Source organism: Oxyura jamaicensis, chromosome 5 (genome assembly GCF_011077185.1).
Source record: "Oxyura jamaicensis isolate SHBP4307 breed ruddy duck chromosome 5, BPBGC_Ojam_1.0, whole genome shotgun sequence".
NCBI lineage: Eukaryota > Metazoa > Chordata > Aves > Anseriformes > Anatidae > Oxyura > Oxyura jamaicensis.
This window is the reverse complement of record NC_048897.1, coordinates 53,413,896-53,436,004: the sequence shown is the minus strand read 5'-3', so window position 1 is coordinate 53,436,004 and position 22,109 is coordinate 53,413,896. Positions and strand designations below refer to the sequence as shown.

Below are 22,109 nucleotides of genomic sequence, written 5' to 3'. Positions count from 1 at the left end.
AGCCCTGCCACAGGCCCCCCCTCTGCAGAAAAGCCCTTAATGCCCGCCTGGCTTTATCGCTGCAGCAACCAGGACCGGGCAGATGGGATTGGATTTTCTACTAACTGCAGGCATGGATTTTTGTGTAACACGGTAACAAATCAAGTTGTCCTTATGCAAAATAATTCAATAGCTTTTAAGCATTTTTGAAAATTAAACTGTGGTCTTTGGAAACGAGGTCAGGGCAAAGTAATCGTTCTTACTGAAATTGCATTTGGCCAAGATTCTGAGGATTTGTAACAGGAAATACTGAAGTGCAAGTGCACTTTTTTCGGGGAGGTAGGCAATTGATAACGACTTTTAAAAGTCATAATGTCGTCACATGTGGAACTATTACCGCGAGAATCCATTTCCCACTCCGAAGCTGGCAATCGGAAGCCCAGTCAGAGCAATTTGACACCTGGTAACGTCGATGAACAGCGCTGTCGGTGACAGGACAGTGGGACTGAGAGGGGTCTTTAAGGTAAGGTCCCTTCCAGCCCAAACCAGCCTGAGATTCATGAGGGGAAGTGCCAGACCAAGGGAAAGATTCTCCTGGAATACCCTGAATTTCCAAAGAACCTCAAGATACTCTCCCTGGTTGTGAGGTTTTGAATCAAACACGTCTGGGGGGAATACAGTGGTTCCACTGAGTTTTTACAAGGAGATACTGAATCAAAGTTAGAAATACTCAAATAAGGGCAATGGAAAGGATGGCTTTGTAGGCCTTTGTTGCCAGTTGTATGTCTCTGGTTAAAAGCGTGGTCTGAGACGTGCAGCACTTCTTGCCAGCCAGCAACAAATAACAGGCCACGCATGGCGTTTGGTTACGGGGTTCGTGGCGTACCCTCAGACGTTTCTGGAACCGTTGGCTTGAGCTGTGGGTGACCGTTTGCTGTCGGGGCGCCAGAGAACAGGTGAAGCAAGCGCTCTGTCCCGGGATTCCCAACAAGAAGTGCTGCAGAGGGGTCCCCGCGTGTCCTGCACTGCAGACAAACCCGAGGGGATCGCGCGCCCCAGGTGAGGGTGGGCGGGTGTGTGCCCTGCTCGCAGGCAGCAGGGCTGCCAGGGGGAGCCTGCAGGGCCAGGCATCTCCGCTCCCTAATTAAAAGAGTTTCCTTGTGCCATATTGACTCCTCTGATCTTGTTGCCAAACGGTTTGAGCCTGAACTGTAATTAAGACCTTGTTTAGATGGTTCAAACCTTTAATCGCAGGTGCTTTGCGTTTAGTGCTCCTGCAGGGTTTTGTGTGCACAGCGAGAACCCAGCAGAGCGATTAGGCAAAGGATGCTGGGCTGTCACCCGAGTGAAAGGGACAAGGGGACTGAGCAGGTTGTGTGGCACCTGGAGGGGCTTAGCTGGGTTACTCTGAGGTAACGTGCCCGCTGCGTTTAGGGGCAACTCGCTGGTACCGTCCCTGCTGCCTGAAAGTCTCCTCAGGTCCGGGCAGAAGGTGGCCCTTCAAGAGTTCCCAGCCCTTAGCTCAGCACGGGGGTGCAGGAGTGCGAGGGGTCAGACAGTGATTTTGGGGTCATAGGGGCAAAGGGGTTTGTGTGGCTGCAGGAGAGGGAGTTTGTGGCTGGCTGACTCCAGGGAAGCTGCCTGAAGCCTGAACAGCAGCAGCACTGCTAGATACATCAGTAACGTTATCGTCAGGAGGAGAAATACCACAGCTTTTGTAGCGGGAAGTCGTGGTTTCTGTGTCCATTGGGCTCCTCTGATGAATCAACTAAGGGTGTTTTTAAGGGCCATTTGCTGCATATAATAAACTTGAGCTTCCAAAAATAGTTTTTGACAGCCTTTCTTCCTGCAGTCTCTTCCAGAGACTACGCACCCATGGAATAGGAGGGATTGATAATTCTGTTGATTAACCAGTTCCTAAAAGGTATGCCCAGCACTCAGATGGCAGAGACAGTATCAGTGAAATCACATAAGCATCAAAATTGTTTAACCTATCTGCAAATGGCCTAAAAAAGGGAGAGGAACACAGCATTTTGTTATGTACAGCCCAGTTTGCCAAGTGTCTGTGCAGGACTCCCGAAAGGCAGAAGCCCTTTTTGTGAATGAAAGGAGATGGAGGAGACCTGCACGCTGATTCCTCTGTCCTCCAGAAGTCTTCCGTTATGACTGAATGCATGTCTCTGAGGTGTGCTTTAACTTCCTCAGTGAGTGTGTTAGAACACCCGTTAAATTCACAGCAATAATGATATCCTAAGAAATGTTTGTAAACCTTGCAAAGAAGTGTGGGGAGTGAGGGGAGAGCAGTCATGGCTGAGAGCATACGAGGCATAGATTTGTGTCTCAGAATACATGAAAGGGTCCTCCACATGAGGAGGAAGGGGCTTTCCCTTGAGTATTAGGGGATCAAATGATCACCTGTGAGGATAAACGTGTAACCTCTTGTCATTCGAGTAGGTTCCATCTGCTGCTTTGGTATCTGCTCTATCTGCTTGTGAAAAACTTTGTGAAAACCACCAGCCTTGTTGTTGTTATTGCTGGTGTTCATGCTAAACCATGAGCTAACCAGAGAAGACACCCGTGTGGCCACATTGGCAGTGTTTTCCCATCAGCGTTTAACACTCGGTATAAAAGTTAAAAGTCCCAAAGCCTTTCTTCCCTAGGTCTAACTAAAAGCAGTTCTGAAAATAGTTGTGGTTTTTTGTCTGGTGTCAGCGCAGACTTCAATGCCAGCTGTTCGTGCTGCTTTTGCTTCAGTTGTGATAAAGGGTTCAGTGAGGGAAGTTATAATTGTTAGCATCTATATCATGTCTGCTTCATTTTTAAATATCAAAATAAATATCACCAAGGTTTGGGCAGACATCAGTCTTACTAGGAAATGCACATCCGAAGGAGTTTCTGAGGAGGGAGAGGTTAATTTTTACTTTGGCATTAGCAACACATTTAAATTAAAGTGCTGGAAAACATACAGATATATAATAATGATGAAGATTTTAATATCTTAAGTTTCCTTTTTCCTTTTTACGTTCTGTATTAAGAAACCTTCTGCTTTTTGTCCCGAATCAGGACTCTGAGCAGGGTGATGGGTTTAGTACATCAGTGAGCTGCGTGTTTCTGCTCGTGCGTGACCCGTTTGCTGCCTAGCTGCTCCACACCGGGGCTCGCTGGTCTATCAAAGAGCTGAACAGCAAATTTAAGATTCTGCAAGTTGTACATGTCCCAGCTGCAATGTGATAGTTACAGCTTTGTCCTCTCACTCCACCAGCATTAACTAGACTTGCTGGGAGAAAGTATTTTGAATGACTAAGTTGAACTAAGTTGAAGTAGAACAGTTACATAACTCCGTGTGAGCCTGGAATTAGGTTACCACCGGTTGTCCTAGATGCGAAATTCATCTTCTGGGCTGCTGTCCTGACACACAGCAGTTCTGCTTTTTTTCCCTTCTCTTTTTCCCTTTAATTGCTGTGCTTGCATACATTGGCTAGCTAGGAAATTTTAGAAAATAGATCTGCATAAATGTGAATATAGCTAGATAAAAAAATTAAGTATGCCTGGTTGTTTTGTTGTCGGTACAGTTGTGCTGAACATACATGGGGCTTCTAGTAAAGGATGGAACTCGTGTAACACACAAATTTAAGTACAAAAATGATTTTTTCTATATCTTGGGTATTTTTAAAGCCTATCAAGAATAGATGATGTGGGGTCTGAGCCCTGAAGACAGAGGCCTTTCCAGCAGCTTATATGGAAATGACTGTTTATTCTTGCTTCTGTTCTCTGAACTTTGCCAGTTCTACTAAACCACTTTGGAGAAGGGGGACTAGACTTACGTGTCGTGTTCAAGTTACAGTGGAAGCACGGGTATAAGTAGTGGCCTAATAAAGTTCTTCACTGCAGCAGCTCCTCACTCCAACTTTCTGTCTTGTACCCAATTACTTATCCATGCAAGAAATTTTCCTGGTTTGGTCTCTGCTGGTGGTTTTAAAGAATTCAGCAGGGACTTTTTGGGAAACCTTTTGGAAAACAGGAAGTCTGTATGCATGAGAGCATCCCAACTTTTGTGTTTGTTGGTCACTTCAAAGAAATCTAATGGTCTGTATGGGTTTATAAGGTTGGTCATTTTGTTTGTTTCTGTTTTCAAAAGTAATATGACTCCTCTGAAGCAGACTCATCCAGAAATTACCTGTTAGAGTTTCTACTAATTTATTCAGTATACAGTTAGCAACCTATAGGTTCCCAAATCTATCCCTGACCATTAAAAAAATGGCATCACATGTAAGCAAGAGATTGCATACCAACCATTATCAGTTCAGGAATTTTGTTCATGAATTTCTTTAGGTCCTTTGGATGACGTGATACTGTCCTTTTACTTGTTGCTACTCCTAAACGTGTAACTCTTAGTTGCATCATGTTAACACTTAAATGCTTTGCTCTTAGCTGGTTTACCTCTGGTCCAGCTGTGTTCTGAATTACCATTTTGCCTACTTAGAACCTTCATCTTTCCTGCATGTTTAATTACTGTTTAGCTTGTTTTACTTTGGGTTACTTAAAAAATATGAAGCAATGTAGGGCCTAGAATGGTCTGAGCCGCATCGCTTAGAAGTGTATTGGGTGGAAAAGAGCATTGCCTGCTTCTGTTTCAATATAGTTTAGTGGTTTGGCAGCTTATCAATCTTTAATCCATTTAATATATGTTGTGGTTTTACAATGCTTGGATACTGTAATCAAAATATTGTGCAGCATTCAGACATGACTTACATAAATCTAAACCATATCATTATCAGCACCGTTACCCTGTCGACCGAATACGTAAGCTCCTCAGGGGACGTATGTAAAGTTAATTTGACCAGGTCTTGTTGCTTGTTGTTTGCTACTGCTCTTCTTTGATTTTATCTGGAGACTTCCATACCTTGATTCTTTGTTTTGGCTGAACTTGAGGGAGAATAATCCTATCAAAATCATCCTCAAACCCTTTCATATTAATTGTTTCTTCACTGTTTTGACAGTCAGACTTCTTATAAGTCAGCATCTGTAGTCTGGGGATCTCCTCTTCTGCTCTTTGTGAGAAATCCTAACTTTCGGTTCCTTCGGACACCCTCGTTTATGAACAGATGGCCTAAGCACGGGCAGTAGGTGTGCAGCAACTGGGTAACACCTTTTGTGGTGACAAGTGGGCTGGCTGTTCTGTGGCTCTTTGCAAATGAAACTGCAGCAATCGAACTTCTTCCCCCTGCTCCACTCATCCTCCTGTGCTGACCTTACAGACATTGCGCACGATGTCCCTGAGACACAGATGTCATCGCTGTAAACAGGGTTGGTAACCAGCTGTGCCCCGACCCCAAAACAGCTGGACTCTGATTCGTCCTTAGCTAGTCTGCATGTGATCCTTCCTATGGCCTGGTTCTGAAGTTGGTGTTAAAATCTAAAATCATAAATACTGATTTATTATTATCATTAATAAATTATTAATAATAGTAATAGGTGTCTTTCATTAATAATAATATAACTGTCTATTTATAATTATAGTAATAGTTATATTTATTATTAATAGTAATGACAAGAGCTGTCTGTGGCAGCTCTGACGGTGTAATTTTTAGAATCATCAAATCATTTGGGTTGGAAAAGGCCTTCAAGATCAGCAAGTCCAATTTCTTCACAATCTCTTTTGAAGAGCTGCTCAGGTGGTCCCAGGGGTCCCAGCTTTAGCCAGAAGTTGGTGTGTCAGAGCCATCTCTTAAACTGCTCTGGACATTTTCCTAACTGCTCAGGTGGGCAGAGACCGGTTGTTGGAGAAAGGGAAAGTCCTGTTCTCTGTGAATGAAGACCAGGGTTTGTGTCCATGGGAGAAGAGCCTGTGCGGTGCTTAAATGACTAATACATGCAGCTGCAAGATAGAGATGTGGGAGTTTGAACAGTGAACATCATGACCTGCACAAGCTGAAGTAGACCTTCTGTAATAATACTCTCTTGGGACAATTAGGAGGGTTCAGAAGCTTATGACCGCAAGGACCTTGTTCATTTACAGCTTATATCTGGGGAGGCTTTGGAGAATGTTACGTGTTACCTCTTATTGTAACTGTGAAGGTACCTGTGCGAAGGTACCTTGTTTTATTGCAGGGATTAAGGCATCTGGAGACTGATCTGACTGAACTGACAGAAGATAATTGTACCTTCTGTTTAGATCTTATTTCTCCATTTGTAGTTGTTTTGATTTTGTTTTGTTTTTTTAATTTGTGAGGCAGATTGGAACTTTGAAAGAGCATTTCAAACCATTGCTATCAGAGCTTCATTTGGCCTTTACGGTTTCTTTTAGAGATGCATGCCTTAATTTTGCAAACTTAATTTAAAAGAGCGAGTGAGAAGGACTCTCTTAGCTCCCTTAGCTGGGAGTGCTGTCAAAGCCTACTGTTCTTTTTACAGCCACGTTTTTTGAAGTGCATTTACGAACAGAAGATTAGTAAGCATCCGTGGAAAAAATGAAGTTCAGAGTATGTAAGTCAGAAGTTCTTCATGTGCAATGGCATCGATAGCAATAGCTGAATTATGAACAGTAGTACAGAGAACAGAGGACTCTAGGCTCACATGTGCCTTGAATAAGGTTTTCTTCTGCTCCTACCGCCTTTCTGAATTTGCTAGTCCTCCCACTAGAGCCTATTAGTATTAGGCTGAGACAATACCTTGCACAGTTGGTTAGCAAAGAATTGTTTGTTAATGTTCTGAGAATGGCATAGACACACGGTGGTGAGTGCTGTGCATTGCAGCTCTGTTAAATGAAGTTGATATTTATGCACAGTATTTTTTGGTCTTTCTAAAACATCGAGCTGTGACTACCCAAGCATGGATTTGCAGCTAAGCTGCCAGGAAACACTTTGTTTGAAAGCTGTGACCTTAAGTGCAAAGCACTTTTTTTTTTTTTTCTTTCTTTCTGATAATGCTGGGCAGTAAAAAAACCTTTGCCACTTGTTTTAAATATCCTCATGGCAAGTCCTTGCAAACATTTATATATTTATAATCAATATTACGTTGTGTTTTTCACCAGGGAGATTGCAGCTATGAGCTGGAGCTTCAGCCTCACTTACGTATCGAAGATGTTAATGTTCAAAGGAATAAAAGTCTTCTTTCCATGACCAACTCCACATTTGATCAGAAAGCACATGCAGCCAGAAAAGACACGGCACACAGATCAAAAGTAAAACCATTTCTACCTGATGTAAAGGATAACGAGAGTGAATTATTTTCCATATTTAAAATAACCACAAAGACTCCCAAAAGAACTTCTGGGCTGAATTGGGAAGTGCCTGTGTTGTCTACAGATTTAAATGCTTCAGAGCCTTACTTGGCAAGGAGGCTCACTCAGGCTGAGTACAGTGACCAGGACAATCAAAAGGATGAGGAAATAGAGAAGGTGACATTTGACTTAAATGAATGTATTGACTTAAGTGACAACAGTGAAAGTACCACAATTCATGAAAGTGCAGCAATAAAGGAGTATGAAACTGTAGCTGAAGCCTGTTGTTCACCGGGGAGGAACCATGCGGATTTGGGCTGTAGTAGCTTCACAGCTGAGAAATCACCTGTGTCCTCTGACTTATTTTATCTTCCTGAATCATACTTGGATTTGTTTGTGCCTGTGAGGTCATCTGAAGAGACTTCTTGGTTGGAAGGAGTATTTTCCTGTGTGGAAAGGCTTTTATCACAGTCTCCTCCCCCTTTGAATAAACTTTATGATTTTGAAAAAATGGTGGGAAGTGAAGAAACAATACGCCCTTTTCAAAAAGCTATTTCCAACAGTTATTCAGAGAGGCTGCAGGACAAAGACTTTCCTGCTTCTCCTGGAGTTGATCATTCACTCCTGCCCTCTGAAAATCCTGAACTGAAAGCCACCAGTGACTTGTGTGCTTCTGTAAATGCCTGTTTTTCAAAAACTGTATCATCTTTGCAGACTGCTGCTGACAAAGTGGAGGGGCTTCACTGGAGTGACAGCTTTGATAGCCTGTTTGACAGTGAAGAATTGACAGAAATTGAAAAGAAAACTCTAACAATAAATTACACTCTGGCAAATAACTCTTCAAGTAAATGTTTGGTTCAAGATGATAAAGAATGCCTTGAAACAAACAAGAGAAGTGTGATTATTGATGAAGAGAAGAGTATATGTTTATTTGAAGAGGAACACATTTATGAAACTAATACTGAAATTTTGTCTGTGAATAATGAGCCTTCTGTCGTGTCAGATTCAGGTGGGAATGTTACCACGTCGGCTGCAGTGCGAGGCTCTGAGCGGTTTCCCTCATGGGAGTGCTGTATGAATGGAGACAAAACCTGCAAGGAACAGCAGGTAAGCACTAAAATGACAACCATGGAAACAGTGGGTGATGACAGAGTGACTGAGCAGAGTCTGGATGATAACGATCTTTATGACTCTTCTCAAGAACTGTTTTCTGTTAACTTTGATCTGGGATTTTCCATTGAAGAGTGTGAGAATGAAATCTTGGAAGATGAAATGGATATGAACGATTCCCCAGAATTAAATGGTGCCTCACAGAGTCACACAGATGTCACTGAAGATAAAGAAAAAATACTAAATGATAGCTGCAGCTTTCAAACATTGCCAAAATGGGATTGCAAAAGCCTTGAGAGAAGAAACATTTCCACACCACTGCCATTCCAGAGTAATGTGAGTCATGCAGAAGTGCCTGGGGATGCAACCCCTGCAGGACCTGTCTCAAAGTCAGGGAACAGAATGAGAAGTGGATCACCTGAAGCCTTGGATTCTTCCCTTTCTACCCCATATAGAAGGGTTAGGAATATTGAAGCTATCAGAAGAATTCCTATGAATGTTTTCTCTAGTGTCATGGAGGAAATTCCAGGTGTTCATCCTACAGATAAAGTAGATACAAGCTCACATGAACAGAACTTTGAGAGTTCAGCCTTGGATGCACTTGATTCCCCTTTAGGAAGACCTGCAAACCTGGAAGATAGCCGTATTCGTACTTCACCTGTGTGTGTCCCTGAAGGTAGGGAATGCAGCGGTACTGTTAGTTAATACCTTCATGTTTAAGTAAATAATGCTGAATTCAGTGTCTTTTGCATCTTCAACTAGGTATTTTGACTTAGGTGGCTGTGATGTGAGGAAAAGAGAATAGTGGTTTTAATACTGGAAAGCAGCTCAATGAGGAGGCTTTCCAGAATCTCAACTTCCTGCAATGTACCAAGCATTCTAGCTTAGCCATCTGAGGCTGAACCGCATGCATAGATATTGGAGAAAGCAGTCTGAATTAACCCCCTGATATCTCCACAAGCACTAACAGTGCAACCATGTGAGACATAATTGTGTGAGCTACAGCTGCTTTTAAAGCCCTTTCTTAATCCTCTCAATAGCTTATTCGTAATCACCCAGATCTGTTGTGCTTCAGTCCCTGAGTCCACCCACCACGCCTTCATATTTTTCTATCATTGTTCATGAGGAATAGAATCTATGCGGATGGATTTCTGTTAGTTTAGTTGCATGACAACTAACTAGTGCTTAACATTTTCTGGTTATAACTTCTGCACAAACCTGGATTGTCTTGAAAACATCAACTGTTTGTAGGATCTATTCTAGTTTTATTTAGAAATTTCAGCAACACAGAATTATCAGGGTTGGAAGAGACCTCCAGGATCATCTGGTCCAACCATCCCCCTGCCACCCATGTCACCCATTGAACCATGTCCCTAAGCACCCCGTCCAACCTTTCCTTGAACACCCACAGGGACGGTGACCCCACCACCTGGGCAACCCGTCCCAATGCCTGACTGCTCTTTCTGAGAAGAAATGTCTCCTCATTTCCAGCCTGAACCTCCCCTGGCACAACTTGAGGCCATTCCCTTTAGTTCTATCACTGGTTACCTGTGAGAAGAGGCCAACCCCCAGCTCCCCACACCTTCCTTTCAGGTAGTCGTAGAGAGCTATGAGGTCTCCCCTGAGCCTCCTCTTCTCCAGACCAAACACCCCCAGTTCCCTCAGCCGTTCCTCACAGGACTTGTGTCCCAGGCCCCTCACCACCTTTTTGGCCTTCTCTGGACATGTTCCAGGGCCTCAATGTCCTTCTGGTAGTGAGGGCCCCAAAGCTGAACACGGTGCTCGAGGTGCGGCCTCACCATAGCAGAGCACAGGGGGACGATCACCTCCCCGGCCCTGCTGGCTGCACTATTCCTGATACAAGCCAGGATGCTGTTGGCGTTCTTGGCCACCTGGGCACACTGCCGGCTCATGTTCAGGTGAGCATCAACCAGCACTCCCGGATCCTTTTCCTCTGCACAGCTTTCCCCCCACTCTACCCCCAGCCTGTAGCGCTGCATGGGGTTGTTGTGGCCTGAGTGCAGGACCCAGTACTGAGCCATGTTGAACCTCATCCCATTGGCCTCTGCCCATCGACCCATCCTGTCCAGGTCCCTCTGCAGGGTCTCCCTACTCTCCAGCAGATCGACACTTCCCCCAACTTGGCGTCATCTACAAACTTACTGAGGGTGCACTCAATCCCCTTGTCCAAGTCATCAGTAAAGATATTAAAGAGGCGCCCCAACACCGACCCCTGGGGAACACCGCTGGTGACCGGCCACCAGCTGGATCTCACCCCGTTCACCAGCACTGAACAGTAACTGCGCTCGTTGGCCGGGGAGCGGAGGTGGGCCAAGTGCCTGGAAGGTGCTGGGCTCACCTCTGTACCAGCTCCGCGCTGATACCACCAACACTGCACTACTCGCTTCCATCTCCCTTTCTGTCCTTTTCTGTTTTAGGAACGGTATGTTATTAAAAAATGTATTTTTCATAATTTGTCTTCAGTAAATGCACATCGTTCTCCAGTCCTATGTCACTTACAGATCACAGTCACTCCCGTTGACGTATTCATATGTTATACTTCAGCAGAGGCATTCCTTTGGAAAAACAGAAAAGGCTGCAGTTGTTTGAAAAATTGAATGAAGAAGAGGACTTTTTGATGAGTTCTGGTTTTGTTTCAGGCATCCAAAGGCGTATGTGTTACAAAATGTTTCCAGAAGTGTAACACTCAAATTTTAAGGGCTTCTTCTCCAGGTTTCATTCTTCATTTTTCACCTCTCTTTCTGTATCTGTACTGCCTGGGGTAATCATTTCCTCTCAGAGAACCTCCAGGAAAGTAGGATTTATTGTACATCTCAACTGGAGATTATCTATTTTGATTAACAAGGCTAAAGAGAGCAGTATTTGCCACAAAGATCAATAAGTAATCTCCTTTGTGGGTACTTTTATAAGAGAGAGAGGTTTTGATTGTTCAGTTATAGCAATATTGTGCTGTGAACAACACACATCCTTGTGAATGTTGCTTATTATTCTTCTGTAGGAACCAGCAGTGAAAGTGAAGAAGAGATCGTTTTCCAGAGGAAAAACAGAAAAAAATATGTTTTGAAGTCTCCTGATGTGAGTCTTAATAGAGAAAATAAAAGACAAGGAAGCAAAAAAGCAAGGAAGTCAAGCGTCGAACCAAAAATCCTCTTTGCATTTATTCTTATTTCTGTTTACACAGGTTATGAACGATAGTGATTTTGAATCACCGATTCATGCCATCAGAAAACGCCGACACCCGCTTAACATGGTTAGTACGAGCTTTGGTAACGAAGAAGGAAAGTAACATAGCCTTGTTTATGGAGGATATTTTTAAATATTCATTCTTTTCAGTCGGTAGGCAAGTGTTCTTATTAAAAATACTTCGTGTCATCTGACCAAAGACAAATTAGAATTTTTTTTCTTCCTTCAGTTTATCCCCAAGGTCTCCTAAGATGTGTTTGTAGGTGTTGTTTGGGAGTGAATTATTGTTATAGGGAAGAGAGCAGAGGCTCTCTCTTTGTGAAAGGCAATAAAATAACCTTTCTTCCTCAAAGCTTTGAATCAAAAAACGTTCATGCCACATTTAGCCTGATTATTCTTCCCAATCGTGTGTTTTTCTGTTCTTTTCTGAAGAGGTGCAACTTTGGACTTTGATAAAATGCTTGGCATTATCCCATCGTTTTGCCATATCAAATCAATCACAAAAGTTGGGTGCTGCTTAAGAAAAAAACAGACGTTGCAGGATGACTGTGTAATTATAATGTTGCTTGCTTTAGCCTTATTTATTGAAGAGTTTGTGAAATGTTCCTCTAGTCAGACATGTCCAGTGACGACAGCTTGGATTTTCACAAGAACTCAAGTAGGACCACAAACAGCAGCTCAGCAGCACATAACAAGAAACAGCGAAGTGCAAAACGTCAAAAGGTCAAGAGGGATTTTACATGCAAGGTACGGAATTTCACATCTCTCTTAATACTTTGAAGCTTACACGTGCAGCAGTTCGAACTGAACTTGTGTTATGTATGTGCATATAGCAGTGTACGTGTACACAATAAAATCTAGTTCAGAAAAGGCATAGAATCATAGAATGGTTTGGGTTGGAAGGGACCTTAAAGACCTTGTAGTTCCACCCCCCTGCCATGAGCAGGGATGCTACCCACTAGATCAGGTTGCCCAGGGACTTGTCCAGCCTGGCCTTGAACACCTCCAAAAATGCTTCTTTGAACATGAGCAGCACCAAACTGAACTAAAAGAGACAGACAGCAATACTCCCCCTACCCCAAAGCTTAAGCATTAAGTTAGTATTTTACTCTTAATCTGTCGCTGCATTGGGAACTTGTGGAGAAGATGCTGGGCCAGAATCATACATTCATTTTAAGTTGAAAAGCTCTTAAATATGCATAGATATGTTTCCACAACTACAGTAATCCGGACTCCAGGGCACATGATGTTACATATTTTTTATAGTAGAATTAGAATTAAAATTAGAATAGTTCAGTTGGAAGGGACCTACAGAGATCAAGCACACCTGTTTGACCTCTTCAGGGCTGACCAGAAGTTAAAGCATGCTAATGAGGGCATTGTCCAGATGCCTCCTGAACACTGACAGACCTGGGGCATCAGCCACCTCTCCAGAAAGCCTATTCCAGGGTTTGACCACTCTCATGGTAAAGAAATTTTTCATAATATCTAGTCTGAAATTCCCCTGGTGCACCTTTGTTTTAAAGATAACCCTCATTATGGAGTCCTTCCTGTATTATCAGTAATTTATATTTTGGAATGAAAAATAATTAGGGAGATTAAAAATCTGTTTCTCTATTTTACTGAAATGTTTTCTTGATGTGAGATCAAAAGGTTCTTGAAAAGAGAGTATGTTACCTGTGTACTTAAGAAATTCTACTCTGCCCTCACCTATTATCTTACATAAACATTTGTGGTGATGAACATGTCAGATTTCCAGATTCACAGAAGACCCAGGACATCACAGTCATGATCAGTCCACCCCCAGGTAGGTGTTGTGTCGCAGCTGCAGATAACAGAGCTGTAAGTGCAGCAGTGAGCTGCAATTAACTGAGATTGCAGGAAGTCCAGGGTGACCCAAATAGCCAGCTGGCACAGAACAGGAGTCAACAGGCAATCTAAAAACCTGATAACTATTCATTTCCTAAGTGTGACGAGACTCCTGGCTATTAGCTTCTGGTGTCATAGTGCTATTTGTGCTGCAGGGTTTGTCCTCTGCGCAGTCTTCCACCAGTAAGAAGGATTAAGACTAATTGGCAGTAGCACTGAGAGGTCTTTCCTGTAAGCGGGTGACCTCCAATGCATTTTATAATATCAAAACTCTTCTAGTAAAGGAACTGGTAATGACGCCTGTCAGTCAGGCTCAAAAAAAAATCAGAGAGATCTCTCATTGTAGCACATCTGTGTGCTAAAACAAAACGCACCGTATTCATTCAAAATACTCTGAAGGCAAGCAATCGTTCTTCTGGGGACAATGAGACACATACTGAGTTTTTCCAGGTTTTATGATAGCAGCTTTAGCTGAAATTTTAAGAGAAAAAGTGAGCTTAAAAAAAGCATCTCTGACAAAACGTTGCCCTGGATAGTTTCCTTTTGTTCTCTACATTCTTCTGAATGTTTTGTTGCCTGTTACTGTGGAACACAGCACCTACATTTATAGCACGCCTCCTATGCTGAAGTTCAAGCGTGAAGCGCCCCATCATCCATGAAAGAGCACAAACTGATTTAATCACAGTTTTCATAGGTAACGTCGGTTAATTATGACATTAATTAATGAGTATAGCTAAAGTTCATTTGGATGTTTTTTCCTTTTTTTAGAATGCAGCAAAGCAGTTTTTAGATGAAGAAGCTGAGCTGTCCCAGGAAGATGCAGGTTGTGTTTCATCTGATGAGAGTGAAGATACAGAGAACGAGCTGAGCTCTTCGCTCCATCAGTTCCTGAATGACGATGCAGAGGTCACACAGGTGTTAAACGGTGAGTGATGGAAGTTTTTTTGATTTTAAGATAAGGTGTTATTTAGCAAGCGGTGTGTGACAGGCAGAGCCATTCAGTCAGTTGCTCTGTGTCAGCCAATTAGTAGTAATCTCCTCCGCTCTACTAAATGAGGTGCTTTCCGTCTGTTGTACCTTTTCTATTTGTGTTTCCCTGGATTTCTTATGTAGCAAATCTTCACTGGAATCTCCACTGTGCAATAGCTTTGTGCAAGCTGGGATGAGTTCTCTGGGGACCATGGAGCCCAGAGTTCTCTGACTACAAATCAGCCAACCCCTCATACACCAATATGGCTGAAGGGAAACAGAATTTTCCGTTTCACTTAGAAATTTCTGAAGCTTTCAGGTCTTTTCATACAAAGAGACCTAAAATTTGATGTGAAATATTAATTTGAATTTTAAAGATAAATTACAGTGTCGACACTGACGGAGATGAGAAGGTAAAGCTTTTCTTTGGCCAAGATTTTCTTATTCCTGTGATTATAAACCTTGATTTTCCTGGGATATTTGCATGATGGAATCATCTTAATACCATTTAAGAGATTCCCAGGTGTTGCTGAGGATTTTCCTTCTCTGCTGAAAGTCTGAAATCCCCACGCCTGTCTCACACAGACTCTGAAATCAGTTGTGTCTGTTTTGGGAAAGACTTGCCACATGGATAACGGATTGATTGGAGTTTGCTCTGGCTACCATAGCCCTTCTCCCTGCTATGAGCAGCCAGAGCTCTGCCTGCTGAGAAACCCTTTACATGTCAGCTCTTCCTAACTGCAAGCTGGGTAGAGGTACTCCTTTGCTTTAGGATATTCAGAGGTGTACAGAGAATTTCAAATTTGGAAGATTGTAAAGGAATTGCTCGTGGAAAACAGGATTTAATAATAATGGAAGATAAATGTATCCTTAATAGTACTGTATTCTCTTATTCTTTTTTTCTTTTTTTTTCTTTTTTTTTTAAATTCAGACTCTGAGATGAGAGGAGTTTACTTGAAATCTGTGCATAGTCCAGCTCATGGGAATAGATTCAAAATGGTTCATCGTGACTTCAACAGCATGGCAATCTTCTCACAGGTATGAAACCAAATGACGGCTGTCCTTGTGAAATTCCCTTTGTGTGTGACAGTGAAGCATGCTGCTGTGTTCTCTCATAGCTGTTTCCAAACGGGTATTTTGGGAGCGTAGGAGGTGTCTGGCCATGCACGCGCACTAAGATTTCAGTCAGGCCAAGCAGCATGCTCTGTTCTCTCATAGCTGTGCTTCTTGCTGCTACTGAGCTCTCTGCCAGGGGGCCTCTTGCTGTCCGGCGTCCTCAGCGGTAGTGGAGACGGAGCCTGCACGTGGTCCCCAGACACCAAGTTGTGCCGCTGCCACGTGGGGTAACCGCTGAGCACGAATGACTGCAGAGCAGGTCTTTACCTAAGCTCTTGCCCTCTGGCATACACAAACATTTATGCACAAATTCTCTGTATTCATAGAAGTGCCATTGGAACGTTGCTGGATTATCACGACGACTTCTTTCAAACTGTGAACTCATTCTGGCTGCTCCCGGCTTTGCTGAGTTTCTTTCACAGTTGGCTGCGTTCACCCTCTGTATCAGCACTGCACAGCACTCAGATGAGACGTTCCCTACAAGATCTGTCTTTTTGGTTCTGTTTTACTCTGCACTCTTCGTGTGTTGCACAACACAAATAATTTGTACAGTATTTTTTAATTATTTAGTCTTTAATTTCCCTCTATTTCATAGAGACCAAATAAATCAATGAACTGGACAACCAGAACCTTGGGATGGTTCCTTGTCATTATTACCCCACTGCCTCGAGTTTTCTTTCTGTATCCTATATTCCTGGTTTTATAGTGCCTTCAGCTCAATGAAGTGGAGGTCTATATTGGATGAAGAGGATAAATTACTTTTCCTTTGTTGTTAATGTACAAGTTCAACTTGTGCACACTGGTTATTTGCAGCCAGATAAGAACACACGCAATTCAATTTCCAAGCAGCATGGCCTTACTGCGTCAGTTCTGTTGTTTCTTCTGGGACAGGGGGTTGCTGAAAACGTGAAGCTTGAACTTACATTTCCTTTAAAAATCATAAAGGCACCACCATAAAGGGCTTCTGTCAGCAAGTCCTGTGTGTGTGCTGCAGAGTTCGTGTTACACGGGTGGTACTGTAATTGGTTTGCCGAATCTGCCTGTTTTTTGTGCATAACTGCAACATGTCCTGAGTGTGCAGGAAGGTGTTTCAGAGTCTTTCAACCCTGTGCAGAGACACCCGAAGGAGATCTTCCTGTCTGCGATACAAACCTCTTTGGCAGGTTTATTAGCTAGCGAGTCTTGCTTCCATTGTGATATTACAATTAATACTCTTTTCACAAGCTTTCTGGTAATAGAACATTGGCCGGATTGAAATCTCAGCGTGTGTGCATTGCCAGCCACATCTTGTGAGTACGGAGGGCCCCAGAGCCAGGCCCTCCAGGGAAGTAGCTCAGGAACTGCAGAGCATCTTCAGCCGGGCAGGGCTGGTGGGGTGTAAGAAGCCCGGGGTCCGGCAGTGCCTATGCATGGGATGGGCTGGATAAATAAGAAACATCTATTGAGAGGAAGAGCAAAGTCATTCCATTGTTTCCGAACTTACTGAATTTGTTTTTTTCTCCCCCACAGATTCCTGAGCAAGATGAGACTTACGCAGAAGACAGTTTCTGTGTTGGAGAGGAGGAAGAGGAAACTTGCAGAAAAGGTGAATCGAGCGGGGAGGAAGTGTGCGTTAATTTTGATCTCCTAAACAATGAGAGTTTTACTAGTGGAAGACAACAATACCTCACTCGCCGCAGAAAAAAATTAAACCTGGCCAAAAAGGAACAGAACTGCTCTGTCCCTGGGCAAAAGAGGAAGCCATCCCGGATTATTGTTCTCAGTGATTCCAGCGGGGAAGAAACAAGTGTCAGTAATGAAAAGCCCATGCAAATGGATTGTTTCAGGACAGAACAGGAAAATGCTAAGTTACGCAAGTCATTGCCTTCAGCCTCTTCTGTGCAGCATAAAAATGTCACCGGGGAAAATAGTGGTCATCAGTCTGTGGAGAAAAAGAGTGAGATACTGCTGGGCTTGAAGGCTTCAGTGTCTGAAATGCTGGATTTTCAGCCAGGATGGGAAGTCAGGACCAGGCGCCCCTCACCAGCTGCTGCCAGTTCTGATTCAGGGAAGGAGGATCTCCAGGCTCCCGCTGAGGTGGGTGTTGATTCAAAGCAAGGACCTTCCTCTCACCTCGCTTTTTGCTCAAGAGTCTGATGTAGGGGGGAACCTGTCCTGTTGTAGGGTCATTTTGAGGGCTGTCAGCAACACAACAGCAAGAGTGAGTGTGCTCCTGGTGATGAAGGGGCAGGTCCGTTCCACTGGTCCTGCTTTACCTTATCTCCTGGTATCGGCAGTTTTTGTACCCACAGGTAACTTGGAGGGGGTCTTCGCAGTCGATAAATAAAATTGGCGATGAGATGCTGGCTTGAGTGTGACAGTCATGAAGGAACAAGGATCTATTCCAAATAGCAGTTACAGAATAGTGGTCGCTGTCCTAAATTACGACAGTCTGAGGCTGGGTTCACAGTCTCTTGTGCTTTTCTGCCTGACTTCTGTCATCTACGCTATTTGTCTTTTGTTGAAGTTGTGCTAGTGAAGGCTGCGTGCTTTTGGCATACAAACTTCTACATATTTCGATGCTCAACTAATTGGGGAGATTTTTTTTGTAGGGGATTAAAGTCTTAGTCTGAAATTATTTATGTTTGCAACATCAAAAATACATTTTTTAAAGATTTTATTCATTGGAATTTTCAAAAATCCATGGTACGAAGTGTACCCGTTGAGCATCAGTGTTGGGAAGTGTATCTTTTAGTGGCATGTCATTCTTTGGCACTATGCTTCTGCACAACCTCAGAAATACTGTGTGATTTCCAGCACTTGCAGGCGGAGAATTCTTTGAAGAATAGCTGCAGGAACACGTCAGCTGCATCCTGCTCTGCTTCCACAAAACCCTCCTCAGCCACGGGTCTGTTTCCACACGACACCGTGGAGAAGAAACCTTCACTGTGCATTCTGGTAGACAGCCGTGAGATCTCCTCGGGAGCAGATGTCATTTCTTCCTTGAAGGCAGTTCACGGGGTGAAGGTGCAGGTTTGCCCCCTGAGCAGCAGCGATTACATCGTGAGCAACCGCATGGCGGTGGAAAGGAAATTTCAGTCAGAATTGCTGAGCTCTGCCAACAGGAGTAAAGTCACCCAGCGGATCCAGCGCCTGCAGAGCATGTTTGAGAGGATATGTGTGGTTGTGGAGAAGGACAGGATTAAGGCAGGTAGGTGTTCCCGGGGGGGTGGCAGGGGGCACGCTGCTCTCTGTGCAAGGCCTGCATGGCCACTCTGGCTTTGTGTGTGGCACAGGACTGAAATTAGATTAGATTAGATTATTAATGAGGTCACAAGCTGAATGTTACAGTTTGTTTTGCTTTTGAGCACTTAATATAGGCAGGGATGCAGAACTGAACCCATAGGGATACATTATTTACTAATTACTGAAAGAGGGAAAAGCTTATTAACTCAAACGTTAATAACCGACCTTAATAACGTGTGCAAAAAAAAACAGCAACTCCAGGACAGATTTCTATGAAGCAGGTGAGAAGAGAATGAAGGAAGCAGCATGATCTTGTGTACACTTGGCAATAAAATAACGGAGGAATCAAGAGAAACACTTTTTGTAGCAGTGACTTAGTGAGCGGTGTCTGTAAGTTGTAGAGAAGTTCTCCCGTTGTACAGCCCGTGAGAACAGTGGCTGGCCTCGATGCACCACGCTCCGAGTTAAATCTGCCTCGAAATGTAAGGACTGAAAGCTGCAATAGCTGCTGCTGGACTAAGCAGAAGATAAGCTGCGGAACAAAATCAGTTTTTAGAAAAAACAAGAGAGCACCTCTACAAAGAGTTACTTTGGGGAGTTTGAGCTATTCCCTCTGCCACAAAGCACAGTATCGAGTCTCAAAGACGCCTTTCTAATCCTTCCTGACCTGACTGAACGCTCATGGAAAATTCCAGACTCACTTCTTTAATTAGTCTCTACAGTTTGATCAGCAGTTTTGCACATAAGATCCAAATCAGGCAGCCGAAGGATTTTACTAACGCTGTCTGTTCTCGGTGCCATTTGAAAAATGGAGCTCTTGCACCTGCTCCACAGATGGTGGAACTACTGCTCACAGCTTCGGTTAAATTACAGCTGTGCCAGGAGGTAAAACGTCAGGACTGCAATGGAACTGCTGCAGCTGCAGCTTTGGGTTTGTGACAGAAATTAAGTTAGCGATAGTTCGGATATGAAAGCAGTGATAGAACTGGACACTGAAATTGTAGGTCCTCAGGGAGGGTGTTTGTGTGCGGTGGCTGTAGATAAGTGGATTGTGTTTGGGTTGCCTTTTTACACCACTGCTGTCATTCATTTTCATCATTTTTCTCGTTTTTCTCATTACACTGTTTATGCTGTTCATTTCTTACCTGGCGGAGTTCAAGTTCTTTCTTTTGTAGCTTTACAAAACCTCTTCTTCCTTTGGCCTGTCCTCTTGCTCATCATGTGCCATGTACGTGTTCCTCTCAGTCCTCCAGCCTAAGGATCTCCGTATCTAACGTACATTTTCACTGTTAATTCCTAAACTCTGCCTCTCAGATAACCAGGTAAACCCTGCTCCCACAACTCCTCCAACCTCCTTTCCTTGAGAACTTTTCCATTACCTTTTTTTTGGGAATTCTCAAAGCAGGGGTTCTTTGAGCTGATTTCCTTTGTAAATGGTTCATGTAGCATTTTCGCAGTGATTCAGGACGTACAGACAACTCAGTGAGATTTCTTTATTGTGACTGCAGGAGAAACATCGAGGTTTTTCCAGAGGACGCAGTACTATGATGGCGTGCTCTCAGCCCTGCTCCAGGCTGGGGTCCGAATTCTTTTTAGCTCTTGCCAGGAGGAAACTGCCAGTCTGCTGAAAGACCTGGCTTTGGTGGAGCAACGAAAAAATGCCGCTATCAGCGTCCCAGTGGAAGTGGAGGGTCGCAGACAGGAGCTGCTCAACTTCTACTTGAGCATTCCCAACATCAGCTATGTGGCTGCTCTCAACATGTGCCACCACTTTGGCTCTGTGAAGAAGATGATCAACAGGTAACAGCACAAATGTGGGGCAAGGTGGAGGCCTGCCTTTCCCTTTGCTCCTCTGTGCCTCGTCCCAGACCAGTGCTGGGCCAGGCAACCCTCCCTGCACCTCACTCCCAGAGCTCCCCGGAGCTGTCCTGTCTCCGCATCAGCCCTGCCCCGTTCTTGATGCACTTCTCAGTCTCCAAGCTGAGCACACTGGGGCTACGACACAGGCTCTGCTTCCTCTGTCCCTCCTAGCGCTGGTCCTTTTCCTTTCCCTGTTTCCCTGCAGCTGTCGTGGGGCTTGCTGGGGTCTCCGGGGATCCTTCAGAAACCCAGGGAAACCCAGAGCAGCAGTTCTGGTGGCTACAGCTACACCTCACCCACTGGCAGCGTCCCCATCTGAGGTGGGAAGAGCTGCCGGTGAGGTGCCCTTGCTGTGCTGTCTTACAGCTCCCCGCTGGACATCGCCACCGGCGCCCAGGTCAGCCGGCAGAAGGCAGAGGAGATCTTCCGCTACCTGCACCACGCGTTTGACGTGCAGATGCTGCCCGAGAACCTCTGCGCCAGGGGGAAAAGCCACGCGCCTGCCAGGAGCTGAGGAGTGAGGAACGGTTTCTGGGAGCCTCAGGCTGTTTTATTTCAATTGCACTTTACTGAGTTTTGAGTCACTGTAAATATGTAAATAAAGCCTCACAGACGTGTCGGGCTTTTGGCACACTAGGGCCACTTCTGTTTCCGTGTGCCTGACTGCAAGGCTCCGTCCTTGCTGGGCCACTCACCCTGTGGCTGCTGTAGTGGCTGGGGGCAGCGAGGCCAGTGGCTCTGGGGCCCGGCTGGTTTTTGTTTGCTGCTCATGGTCATAACAAAACTCCTTTTAAAACAATTGCTGCGGTGTTCCAGCAAAGTAGAGTGTTTTGGCAGGCGGTGACGGAGGGGAAGGAGCCCACCTGCGGATCCTTCCCATGCACTGGCAGATGGGTACCCACGGTGCCTAGGAAGGAAGTGAATTAGCATTTAAGGCATTCCTCAGTCTGCTGCTGGGGATCTGCTTTGGCCAGAGCACCGAGGACCTTACTAGGTTTGAAACTGAGTTGCGGAAAGTACACCTGGTTTCAGGTGGCCTTGCAGCTGCCACCTCATTTACAGCTCTCCTGGCCCTGCCCTGTAACCCCTGCTGCCTGCTTGCCTCCTGCCCCTGGGGTGGCTGCAGTGCGGTGGGCACAAGGAGCCACCCGGTGGGCACAAGGAGCCACCTGCTCACCCTGTGCCCGCCGCAGCCTTTGGTGCTGGCCCACGTTCGGCCTTCTGCACAAGCTGTGCAGCACACACAGCCTGCTGCTGCCACGCTGTGGCTACTTGGAAATAGCCTTTTAAAAATTCTTCCTGTTCCCTTCTGGAGCCAACCTCGTTTGCGTTCATGAAGAAGCCTGCAGGGAATCAAGGGGCTTCTCTAACAGCAGTAAATACTCCTGCTTAATACATGCTGGGCTGTGCGGGTCCGGAATAGAGGGAAGTGCCCGTGCAGAGGAGCGGGCCGGCTGTCAGCCAGCGGTGCCTGGCTGAAAAAATAAACCCAACCCCACAGCCTTGAGGCCCACCTAGGCAAAGCAAGGCTGCTTACAGGCGAGCCAGCGTGTAC

At 44.7% G+C, this 22,109-nt stretch overlaps 1 protein-coding gene across 1 annotated transcript in view; it reads left to right on the top strand.

The window, feature by feature from the left end:
• FANCM (FA complementation group M) overlaps positions 1-21,192 on the top strand; it is a gene marked incomplete at its 5' end in the record, with an annotated part of 70,952 nt that extends 49,760 nt beyond the window's left edge. Inside the window, 10 exons of the mRNA XM_035327602.1 lie at positions 7,013-8,987; positions 11,331-11,407; positions 11,514-11,582; positions 12,128-12,262; positions 14,153-14,309; positions 15,285-15,391; positions 16,979-17,545; positions 18,266-18,659; positions 20,203-20,494; positions 20,921-21,192. Of these exons, the coding sequence (XP_035183493.1) occupies positions 7,013-8,987; positions 11,331-11,407; positions 11,514-11,582; positions 12,128-12,262; positions 14,153-14,309; positions 15,285-15,391; positions 16,979-17,545; positions 18,266-18,659; positions 20,203-20,494; positions 20,921-21,068 (3,921 nt within the window). The remainder of the gene's footprint in view (positions 1-7,012; positions 8,988-11,330; positions 11,408-11,513; positions 11,583-12,127; positions 12,263-14,152; positions 14,310-15,284; positions 15,392-16,978; positions 17,546-18,265; positions 18,660-20,202; positions 20,495-20,920) is intronic.
• Positions 21,193-22,109: the final 917 nt, after the last annotated feature.